This window comes from Phalangium opilio, unplaced genomic scaffold (assembly GCF_054372755.1).
Source record: "Phalangium opilio isolate 3A_F unplaced genomic scaffold, DU_Popi_V2 ptg000014l_1, whole genome shotgun sequence".
Classification (NCBI taxonomy): Eukaryota; Metazoa; Arthropoda; class Arachnida; order Opiliones; family Phalangiidae; genus Phalangium; species Phalangium opilio.
In genome coordinates this window covers 4,319,177-4,331,437 of record NW_028324149.1, presented here as the reverse complement: position 1 = coordinate 4,331,437, position 12,261 = coordinate 4,319,177, and the positions used below count along the sequence as shown (strand labels likewise).

Here is a 12,261-nt window from a genome sequence, read left to right as displayed (position 1 = left end):
CAGGGTTCGTACACGACCTGGAAAACCTGGAAAAGTCGGGGAAATTGAAAATGGGCCTAAAAGGTCAGGGAAAAGTCAGGGAAATTGAAATTGGGCCTAAAAGTCTGGGTAATTTAAAATGAACCTAAAAGGTCAGGGAAAAGTCAGGGTAATTTAAAATGAACCTAAAAGGTCAGGGAAAAGTCAGGGTAATTTAAAATGAACCTAAAAGGTCAGGGAAAAGTCAGGGTAATTTAAAATGAACCTAAAAGGTCAGGGAAAAGTCAGGGTAATTTAAAATGAACCTAAAAGGTCAGGGAAAAGTCAGGGTAATTTAAAATGAACCTAAAAGGTCAGGGAAAAGTCAGGGTAATTTAAAATGAACCTAAAAGGTCAGGGAAAAGTCAGGGTAATTTAAAATGGGCCTATAAAAGGTCAGGGAAATGTCAGGGATTATTTATGATTCACTTAAAGTTAAATTTAAACAAATTAATTGGCTAATTTTTATAACATTAACTTGTGCAAAAATGATTCGAGTGAATTTAGATTGGTTTTCATATATGTTCGCCATGTACGTTATTGCAAATGGTCAGGGAAATTTGTGGAATTTAGTCAGGGAAAACCTGGAAAAGGCAGGGAATTTCATTCCAAAAATTTTGTACGAACCCTGTATAAATACCTATATTTTTGCAAAAAGTCCTATATTTTTAAATATTTAAATCTATTTCAACCCACCGAACCAGTAAACCCGAACTTTACGCCGTAATCCGTACTATACTTCACAATTACCAGTACCAACCCTAATTATTATAAATATTTTCGAAATTCGGCTGGGGGGGGGGGGCTTGCTTTCGTTTATTTCGGTCGGACTTTTTACTAAGGAAGCTCCGCTATCATCTTAGAGTCTCTTAGAGGATCGGCTTTATAATAACAGGCGTGGATTATAAATTGATATTGACTCGCTATAGATAAGACCGACTTATCAATCCACTTCAAATCCAAGTCGGGCTTATCTCGTCGTAACACGTATCAAGTTGCCATCACTGTCCCAGGGTTCATACAAACCTGGAAAAATCAGGGAAATAAATAGTTGACAAAAAACTCATGGAAATTTTAAATTCAGGGAAATTTGCGTCGAACAGTTGCCGAGTAATTAAGCAAAATGTTCATGAACATACCCTCCATAGGATTAACATTACACTATACTTTGGAGGCTCGTAACTCTGTTTCTACTAGAGTTAGGGGGATGTCCTTTGAGTATGTTATAGTCCAATTTGTCCCCAATCCAACCACACTAAAAGCTTGGGGCTACGAGAAACAGGGGCCGAGTAATTAAGCAAAATGTTCGTTAACTTATGGTATCGTCTCACTTATTGTTATTATGTTACTTATGATTTTTAACAACAAACTTTGGAGGCTCATAACTCTGGTTCTACTAGAGATATGGGGATGTCCTTTGAGTATGATATAGTCCAATTTGTCCCCCATCCAACCATACTATAAAATTAGGGCTACGACAAACAGGGGCCGAGTAATTAAGCAAAACGTAAACAAACAACCCCCTTCTCAGGAATAGCATTACAGTAAACTTTGGAGGCTCGTAACTCTGGAAAATTCAGGGAAGTATGTGGGGAAAAACCTGTAAATCTCAGGGAAATTTGTTATCCAAAAGTGGTATGAACCCTGACTGTCCCAAAGCGGCAAAGGCGTGCCCTTTCTTTACAATCCCCACAATCGCGATATTAAAATTGATTTACAGTTTTTAGATCTTGATCCTCAAGACGTGTTGCTTAATTACTCGAGCTCCGAGTGCTAATCACTCGCGGCACCCCCCTCCCCTTCACCCCCTTCACCACCACTTCCCAAAGTGACTTTGGTAGTGTTCCGAAACGTTTTCAGTGTAGGCCGAAATTACGTCGAATCACTATCGAGAACTCGCGAGATAAAGTTTATAAGGCTTCGTTCCTTCTGTAAAGGGACGGTGAACCGAATGTACTTGTTACTATTAATGCCAAAGTTCGTCAGTGACGTCACGTCGTCTTAATCCAAAATGAAAAATTTCGCTCCCTATTCGTCGGGCCACGATTGTTCGTAACCCCGAGTATGTTTCGTGTCTTTGGAAAGGGGCAATATGCTTCGTTATATTAACGCGTACTTAATTTCACACCAACTTTGAAGGGTTGTCCTCCTAAGCCGAGTGTTTAGTATCATCGTAAATTAGGGGATAAATAGTACTTTAACATACTCAAAGGACTTGGCCGTATCTCTTATAGAACCAGAGTTATGGGTCCCCAAAGTACTGTACATTTAAAGTCATTCGTTAAATTTAACAAAATTGTTGTCGGAATTCTAACAAGATTAAAATAACCGCGGAGATAAATTAAAAAGTTGGCAGAACGAAATCAACACCGCGGCGATAAAACTTGTTCAAATGAAAGGAAAAAACGTGTTGGAAATATATTCACGATAAAAGTTATCTAAACCAATTTAAAATTAACCATGTTGTCACGAATTAAACAGCCAAACGTGATCGGGTTTTAATATAGGATAGAATTTTCTACGTAAAAAAGTGGTTATTTCAGCGTTTAAGTAAAACGAGCTTGTAAAAGATTCGAGCTTTTAAAATTAAAGATAACCACTAGAGATGGGCCGATACCGATCCCATATCGGTATCGGTACCGATATTTGACTTTAACCGATATATCGGTATCGGTTAAAAATGAACCGATATTTCTACCCGATATTTTTTAAGGAAAAATATCGGTTCATTGTCAACCAATACCGATATATCGTTTAAAGTCAAATATCGGTACCGATACCGATACCGATATGGGATCAGTATCGGCCCATCTCTACAACCTATATTATAGCATCTATTTTCTTATTGATATCGGTTAATATATCGGTATCGGGTTAATATCGGTTTATTCGAAGGATCGGGTAAAATATCGGTATCGGTACGTATCGGTTTCCCAAATATCGAATGATATCGGTATCGGTTAAAACTGGTATCGGCCCATCTCTAATAACCACCATAACTAGATCTGCCGGTTGCCTGCACCTCAAGCTGAATTTCAGCCCATCTTGTTTATAACACTTTTAAATCACCCCAATGATCGTAACTTCGCCTTAGGGGGTGGAAACCCCCCCCCCCCAACAAGAGGTCCTATAGTGCCTATAAAATCCTATATTTTCATTTAAAAATACCTAAAATTCATATATTTTCGAAATTGGACTGTTTAGAAAAGCTTGTGAGCTAGGACGTCCTTCATAAATGCTTATTCATAAATTTAAATGTCTCCTCCATCCATTGTAGGCTGCTGCTACTTTTTAAAATAGCAAAGGTTAGCCAAATAAGGATATGTCACGGAGGGGGGGGGGTGCCTCGCTGGCTCAACGTGTTTCGCCGCCATCCTTTTTCGAAAACGAGCCGAGCCGAATGTATAACCAGTTAACCAGCACCAGGACCGAGACGATGATTATAAAAATTCCTTCATCCCTATTACGATGGATAAACACGCCCTCATCCTCCCACGCGCAAACACCCACGTGACCACCGCTTCCGAGAGACGAGAGATAACAACCAACGAGACTCTAATTGATAAGATGCCCATCCCGCGATGTAGCAAAAGTATATAGATATAAAAACGAAAAGTGCACATCGTTAATAAACTTTCTGGCGCCTTATAATTTGAGAAGCTAAGCCTCCTTCATCCCCCAGAATAGTGTCGACCGACGACTCCCCCTCTGCGTATGAATACCTTCCCTCCGACCGTGGCACAGGGAACAAGCCGTGAATAGGCTCATAAAGTAGCACATGCTAGCTCTAAAGCCAAAAATTAACCTACGACGTCTACAAGCTCTTCACTTAATGGGTTTCTTCCAGTAGGGGTTGAGCGGAATGTAGTTTACTTCTCAGGCCAAAGGCGGCTCTAATGAAGTGTACTTTTGGTTTTTATATCTATAAGCTTTTGGTGGTAGGCGATAAAAATTTATTAACATATGCCAGTCAAATATTAAATATCTTATATATATTTATTTGAGTTAGTGGTTTGTTAGTTTATGAAAATCTACACAGTCGCACTTGCTAATTTCCCAATTTGATAAAACCATAAGTTTATTAGATACGTTCCTTCCATAAGTATGACGCTACCTATACTTCGTACTTCTAGAGACTTATACCTAGCTTGAAGTAAACACGATTTACACGTCTTTATTACCTCTCCGAGTGTGCGATGACGTCACCAAAGGTTCACGCAATTGCGGCTTTTTCTTATCATTTACTGTGAATCAATCGCCCAACTTACATACTCTAAATTTCCAAATATTTTTGAGAGGCATAGGCTTGAATTCAAACTTCAACAATAGCTATGTTTAAAATGATTTTAGAAATAAAGTTTCTTAAAACGATTTAACTAGAATTAAGGTAAATTAATGGCAATTAAAATAATTAATATCAATTATATTTAATTATTTATTTAAGATAAGCTCTTAATCGCGTCTGGACTTGGAGAGGTTTATTTCTGTGTCCCAACTTGTTCATTTATTTATTTATTATCGTTGTTATTTGAAGTTTGAGTTGTGTTTTTAAATGGTCTTAGGTTTGAGAAGTAGAGGTCGCTCGCGGTAGCCTGGTATCTGTAATGGCGGACGTAGCGCCCAAAACGAATGGGCCGAGTCCTGGGGGTCACAATGGCGAACGAATAGTCGATAGCATTGATCCGGATGACCCGGAATACCAGAAACAAATGTGGCGGCCACCGGACATCGAACAAGACATGAAAGAAATGGACAGGAGAAAAAGAGTTGAAATGATCATGAACAGGTAAGGTAACCACACGCCTACCGGGGGAAATGTTTTTTAGAGAACTGTGGTTTGAGGATAAAAGTTGGAGAAAACAACATTTCTTTGAAAAGTTGGTCAATTTGGAAATAGGCCAGATATTTCTTGAAATGTTGGTTAGTTTGATTAAATATAGGGAAAAAAGAGTTCATTGCAAAATCGGTTAATTTGGAAATAGGCCAAAAAGAGTTCATTGCAAAATCGGTTAATTTGGAAATAGGCCAAAAAGAGTTCATTGCAAAATCGGTTAATTTGGAAATAGGCCAAAAAGAGTTCATTGCAAAATCGGTTAATTTGGAAATAGGCCAAAAAGAGTTCATTGCAAAATCGGTTAATTTGGAAATAGGCCAAAAAGAGTTCATTGCAAAATCGGTTAATTTGGAAATAGGCCAAAAAGAGTTCATTGCAAAATCGGTTAATTTGGAAATAGGCCAAAAAGAGTTCATTGCAAAATCGGTTAATTTGGAAATAGGCCAAAAAGAGTTCATTGCAAAATCGGTTAATTTGGAAATAGGCCAAAAAGAGTTCATTGCAAAATCGGTTAATTTTGAAATAAGCACAATATTCCATTGAAATGTCTGGGAATTTTAAAATTGGTCCCATAATGAATATCGTTGGGGAATTTTGAAATGTCTGGGAATTTTAAAATTGGTCCCATAATGAATATCGTTGGGGAATTTTGAAATGTCTGGGAATTTTAAAATTGGTCCCATAATGAATATCGTTGGGGAATTTTGAAATGTCTGGGAATTTTAAAATTGGTCCCATAATGAATATCGTTGGGGAATTTTGAAATGTCTGGGAATTTTAAAATTGGTCCCATAATGAATATCGTTGGGGAATTTTGAAATGTCTGGGAATTTTAAAATTGGTCCCATAATGAATATCGTTGGGGAATTTTGAAATTTTGGCCTAAATTGTGGGGGGTGGCGATTTTGTTTTGTCAGTCAGCTCTTTCGAGAAGAGCTAGAACGTATCATAGAAATTCAGATGAACGAGGGATACACTCCGGCGAGTCTATCGGCCTTGCAACAAGTTACCGAGCTTCTATTGCCACACACTGCCCGCAATTCTTCACTCTTCCGCTCGGGACGATGCGTCATCCCCATTAACGACATCCGAGGCGTCGACGGACTCCGCTACGCCAAAGGAGAAAAACTTCTAAGGTGCAAATTGGCAGCTGTCTACAGACTCGTTGACATGTACGGATGGTCTCAAGATATCTACAACCATATTACGGTTAGCCAGATTTACACCCCTTTTTTCACCATTTTACCATTTATGCCTACCTCTTTTTTTATCTGTTAACAAAACTTAAGTCTGCCTGTGTGTTTGTGTATGGGCTCGTTTTTGGAAAATTGCTATAATAGAGGTAGCTTTAAAATTGATATAATAGATCAGGAATAGATTTAATTTTAGAAGTAGGAATGGAGAACGGAACGGTTAGTATTTACATCAGTTATTCCTACTCATAGACCACCCAGTATAGAGGCTAGAGCCCCTCCCTCCAACACGTAATTAAAAGTTTAAATTATCTTATTGGCTGCTCACTTGATGACGTTGCTGAGGGGGGGGCGGTGAAAAATACGTAATTCGTTTTATCTCTGTCGCTATGACCCTTCCGCCTCTTCTTTCATACTCCCCCCCGTCCCGTCCCGTGGAAGGGGGTCCGGGACTTTGAGGCGCGCCCAGCCACATAACTCTGTTCTCCATTCCTGCTTCTAAAATTAAATTGATCCCTGATAGATAGCTCCAAAGTTTCCATTCATATTTTGAAACGCGTAATGTCTTTGAAGTTGAAGACGTAGTTATTAAGATTTCGTAATTGTTTATATTGTGTTAGGTGCGCGTTAGTCAAGACCAGGAACATTTTCTGTTAAACCCTTTTGGTTTGCAATACCACGAAATCACGGCTTCATCCTTGCTGAAAGTCGATATGCAAGGGAACATCGTGGACCCTGGTACCACGAACTTCTCGTTCAACCGAGCGGGTTTCATTTTGCATTCGACGATTCACGCGGCCAGACCCGATATTAAATGCATCATCCACATTCAGTCGCCTCCCAGCGTGGCCATTTCGGCCATGAAATGCGGTCTGCTACCCATCAGCCAGGAAGCCGTGCTTTTAGGAGAGATCAGTTATCACGAATACGGCGGCATTTTAATCGACGCCTCCGAACGAGAGCAGCTTGTCAGGAGTCTGGGACCCATTAATAAGGTAAGAAGAAGTTACTCTTGTTTTGCGTGTGCCAGTGAGCCATTATCGCGTAACGGGTAGCTGATGTTGTCACGAGCTTGTTAATAAGGAGCAAATGCGGCCCGGGATATTACATGTTTTAAGAGGGATGAGAAGCTCGAGTCTTTTTGTTGAGGGAAAGCCTAATTTCCAGGGGCAAGTTGATTTGTTGAGGGAAAGCCTACCTTTCAGGGGCAAGTCGATTTGTTGAGATAAAGCCTACCTTTCAGGGGCAAGTTGATTTGTTGAGGGAAAGCCTACCTTTCAGGGGCAAGTTGATTTGTTGAGATAAAGCCTACCTTTCAGGGGCAAGTTGATTTGTTGAGATAAAGCCTACCTTTCAGGGGCAAGTTGATTTGTTGAGGGAAAGCCTACCTTCCAGGGGCAAGTTGATTTGTTGAGGGAAAGCCTACATTCCAGGGGCAAGTTGATTTGTTGAGGGAAAGCCTACCTTCCAGGGGCAAGTTGATTTGTTGGGGGAAAGCCTACCTTCCAGGTTATATATATGTTTAAAAGTTGTAGTCTACTCTCGAATATATAATATCCTTCCTGTAAAACTCCAATAATTCGTAATTTTAAACGCATAAAATTTACATAACATAAGTTTGAACCTATAAATTGATGATTTATGGACCTATAAATATCCTATAATTTTGGCCTTTTAGACCTATAATGCCTATTATTTTTTGCGCACTAAGCGCTGGGAGCCCTGATATCGGTATCGGTTTAAACTGGTATCGGCCCATCTCTCTCTATCAGCGGGTTTTAGGAATTGGGTCGGGAAGGTCACTGAAAAGTTAAGGAATGTAAAAGTAGGCCAAAACGGTCATTCCAATAAGTCAAAAAAAAATGCTTGTCGCGCGTCAGATGGTAGTTGGTCGGGTTACAGTCCGGGGCGATGTCGTTAACCATTGATGCGAATCAATCTCCCGTGTGTTTTAGGTGCTTGTCCTTAGCAATCACGGTATCCTGATTTGCGGGGAATCTGTGGAAGAAACGTTTTATTTAGTGCAGAGGCTGGTCTCGGCTTGCGATACGCAGGTATTTTACCTTCCTCTAGCAGGGTTCATACAAACCGGGAAAAATCAGGGAAATAAATAGTTGACAAAAACCTCAGGGAAAATTCAGGGAAATTTCGAATTCTTAGTAAAATTCAGGGAAATTTGCGTCAAGCAGTTGCCGAGTAATTAAGCAAAATGTTCGTGAACATACCCCCCCCCCCTCCAAAATATTAACATTGCACCATACTTTGGAGGCTCATAACTCTGGTTTAAGCATGGGCGAATACTCGAGTAATACGAATAACTCGATCGAATATCGAGACGAATAACCGTCTCGATATTCGATAAGCCCCATTTCGGGTATTCGAACGAATATCAAATAGTGAATTTTACTATTCGTGCCTACTATTCGTTAAATATTCGACTAACTATTCGTTAAATATTCGACTAACTATTCGTTAAATATTCGACTAACTATTCGTTAAATATTCGACTAACTATTCGTTAAATATTCGACTAACTATTCGTTAGATATTCGATTAACTATTCGTGAAAACAAAAATATTAAGCATGGGCGAATACTCTCGTAACACGAATAACTCGATCGAATATCGAGACGAATAACCGTCTCGATATTCGATAAGCCCCATTTCGGGTATTCAAACGAATATCAAATAGTGAATTTTACTATTCGGGCCTACTATTCGTTAAATATTCGACTAACTATTCGTTAGATATTCGATTAACTATTCGAGAAAACAAAAATATTAACCTTAAAAAATGTTTTAAAAAATAATGACAGTTACACTTTTTAATGTATAAGTTTCTATGGGAAAATAGGCCTGAAGTGCTACTACTCTATAGCGTGTGAAAGTTTGTGTGTGGAGCGTTTTTTTTTTTCTTCTTTTTTCCCACTAATTCTAAATATAATTTAAATTGATTTTAATTATTCGATATTCGGTTCCCAAACAACTATTCGTCTCGGTATTCGATAAGAAAATTTTTTCACTATTCGATATTCGTCTCGACAGTCAAAAACTGGTATTCGCCCATGCTTACTCTGGTTATATTAGAGATACGGGGATGTCCTTTGAGTATGTTATAGTCCAATTTGTCCTCCATCCAACAATACTAAAAACTTGGGGCTACGACAAACAGGCGCCGAGTAATTAAGCAAAATGTTCGTGAACATACCCCCCCCCCCTCCAAAGGATTAACATTACACCATACTTTGGAGGCTCATAACTCTGGTTCTACTCGAGATAGGGGGATGTCCTTTGACTATGTTATAGTCCAATTTGTCCCCCATCCAACAATACTAAAAGCTTGGGGCTACGACAAACAGGCGCCGTGTAATTAAGCAAAATGTTCGTGAACATACCCCCCTCCATAGGATTAACATTAGATTAAACTTTGGAGGTTCGTAACTCTGGAAAATGTCAGGGAAGAGTGTGGGGAAAAACCTGGAAATCTCTGTGAAATTTGTTTTCCAAAAGTGGTATGAACCCTGTCTAGATAAACTAATAAATGATAGCGATTTCGAGTTGATTAAGGGTTTGCCCGTCCCTCCGTCCCCCGTCCTGGTTAACCCAGATCAAGCTTTCGAGTATAGGTTTGGATAATTTGCACTTGATGTCTGAGGAGGCGCGCCAACGAGTTCGCGATTTGGCCAAAGCCGGCCCCACTGGCATCTCCCTGGAAAAAGTCGAAGGCCTTCCCGGTGACGAGGATAAAGAAAAGGCCGAACCCAAGGAGAAGCCGCGCAAATGGAGAGCCCTCGACTTGGGGTTCGAGTCCCAGATGAGAATGCTAGACAACGCCGTGAGTACCCTTTTTGAAATACTCATATTTAACATTTTAAATTCATTTAAGAGTTAATTGTAATTGCGCGCTGCTATTTTAATTAATTTTAAATATTGCTTTTAATTACGTGGGTTTTTAATTACGTGAATTTTTAATTACGGGAATTTTTAATTACGCGAATTTTTAATTACGCGAATTTTTAATTACGCGAATTTTTAAGATTGGGTGAATTTTTAATTACGCGAATTTTTAATTACGCGAATTTTTAAGATTGGGTGAATTTTTAATTGCGTTAATTTTGATTGGGTGAATTTTTAATTGCGTTAATTTTGATTGGGTGAATTTTTAATTACGCGAATTTTTAATTGCGTTAATTTTGATTGGGTGAATTTTTAATTACGCGAATTTTTAATTGCGTTAATTTTGATTGGGTGAATTTTTAATTGCGTTAATTTTGATTGGGTGAATTTTTAATTGCGTTAATTTTGATTGGGTGAATTTTTAATTGCGTTAATTTTGATTGGGTGAATTTTTAATTGCGTTAATTTTGATTGGGTGAATTTTTAATTGCGTTAATTTTGATTGGGTGAATTTTTAATTACGGGAATTTTTAATTACGCGAATTTTTAAGATTGGGTGAATTTTTAATTGCGTTAATTTTGATTGGGTGAATTTTTAATTGCGTTAATTTTGATTGGGTGAATTTTTAATTGCGTTAATTTTGATTGGGTGAATTTTTAACGCTGTTCATTTGAGAGTTAATAGTAATTAGGCGCTGCTACTATGATCAATTTTAAATATTACTTTTAATGGCGTTAATTTTGACTAGGCGGGTTTTTAATTAAAATTTTTAATTAAGTTGGTCATAATTCCACTAATCGGTAATTAGAGTTTTTAAAATGATATTTAGAGTTAATGTAGTTGGTGTGTGTATTTATTTGGCGTTCAGGGTTTCAGAACGGGCTATATTTACCGTCAACCCTTAGTAAGGTCGGAAGGTCCTAGACAACGGAATGACGTGGAAGTTCCACCGTCCGCCACCTCCTCCGGACAATATTTCGAGGAAGATAAATGGCTTAGGTAAGTCTCACCCCCCCCCCTCCGCTCTTTTGGAGGGACAGCAGGTCACGTAAAAATACAACGTCCCTATTGGCTAGGTGTGGTTGGGGGTGGGGAGGGCGTGTTAGTTCCGTATTCGTGTTCTCTAACTCGCTAAGGTAATGGCCCAAAAGGTTCGGGTACATTAAGTTCTTGCCACGCCTGGCTTAAAAGGCCTATCCAGTCTCCACACACAAACATACACACTCACAGATCATAATCGTGAAAGACAGCATGTCTTTATATATCTATTCATCCACATTGAAGGGTCAGGAGGAGTTTTCAACGACAACTATAACTAAATAACCGCGACTCAGCCTTTAAAGGTAGTGCCCTTTCAGCCTGAAAACTGAATCTCTCTCATTCTAGCTACCGTTCCCCGCATTCCCCCCTCCCCCTCTCTCCCCCGGCGTGGCAACGCAACAAACCGGAGTATAGAAAAAATATTTCCATTTCAAACGCTTTGCAATAAATCACCCCTTCGATACAGCCGTCCATCAAATTAAAGCAAAACTTGAGGGGGCTCCTAACCACCTCAATTATTTCCCAATACTTTGAAGAGCCCTTCCCCCCCCCGGGCTTGGCAACCCAACAAACCGGAGTATAGAGAAAATATTTCCATTTCAAACGCTTTGCAATTAATCGGCTCTTCGATACAGCCGTCCATCAAATTAAACTAAAGCTTGAGGGGACTCCCGCTATCTAACCACGTCAATTCTTTGACCATGTCATAGGCCAAATTGTTTGTTGAAATTTGAAAATAGGCCAAAATGGCCGTTGAAACTTATAAATAGCCAAGTAGTTTGTTGAAATTTTAAAATAGGCCAAAATGTCCGTTGAAATTTTAAAATAGGCCAAAATGTCCGTTGAAATTTTAAAATAGGCCAAAATGTCCGTTGAAATTTTAAAATAGGCCAAAATGTCCGTTGAAATTTAAAAATAGGCCAAAATGTCCGTTGAAATTTTAAAATAGGCCAAAATGTCCGTTGAAATTTTAAAATAGGCCAAAATGTCCGTTGAAATTTAAAAATAGGCCAAAATGTCCGTTGAAATTTTAAAATAGGCCAAAATGTCCGTTGAAATTTAAAAATAGGCCAAAATGTCCGTTGAAATTTTAAAATAGGCCAAAATGTCCGTTGAAATTTAAAAATAGGCCAAAATGTCCGTTGAAATTTTAAAATAGGCCAAAATGTCCGTTGAAATTTTAAAATAGGCCAAAATGTCCGTTGAAATTTAAAAATAGGCCAAAATGTCCGTTGAAATTTAAAAATAGGCCAAAATGTCCGTTGAAATTTTAAAAT

At 38.7% G+C, this 12,261-nt stretch overlaps 1 protein-coding gene across 12 annotated transcripts in view; it reads left to right on the top strand.

Moving 5' to 3' along the window:
* The window catches only part of hts (adducin 1-like protein hts), a 31,217-nt gene that overhangs the window by 4,768 nt on the left and 14,188 nt on the right, over window positions 1-12,261 (top strand). For all 12 annotated transcript variants that reach the window (XM_089865465.1, XM_089865459.1, XM_089865464.1 and 9 more), the window contains exons 2-7: window positions 4,579-4,804; window positions 5,770-6,061; window positions 6,666-7,040; window positions 8,001-8,099; window positions 9,653-9,880; window positions 10,812-10,942. In XM_089865465.1, the coding sequence (XP_089721591.1) occupies window positions 4,623-4,804; window positions 5,770-6,061; window positions 6,666-7,040; window positions 8,001-8,099; window positions 9,653-9,880; window positions 10,812-10,942 (1,307 nt within the window). In that variant the 5' untranslated portion in view covers window positions 4,579-4,622. The remainder of the gene's footprint in view (window positions 1-4,578; window positions 4,805-5,769; window positions 6,062-6,665; window positions 7,041-8,000; window positions 8,100-9,652; window positions 9,881-10,811; window positions 10,943-12,261) is intronic.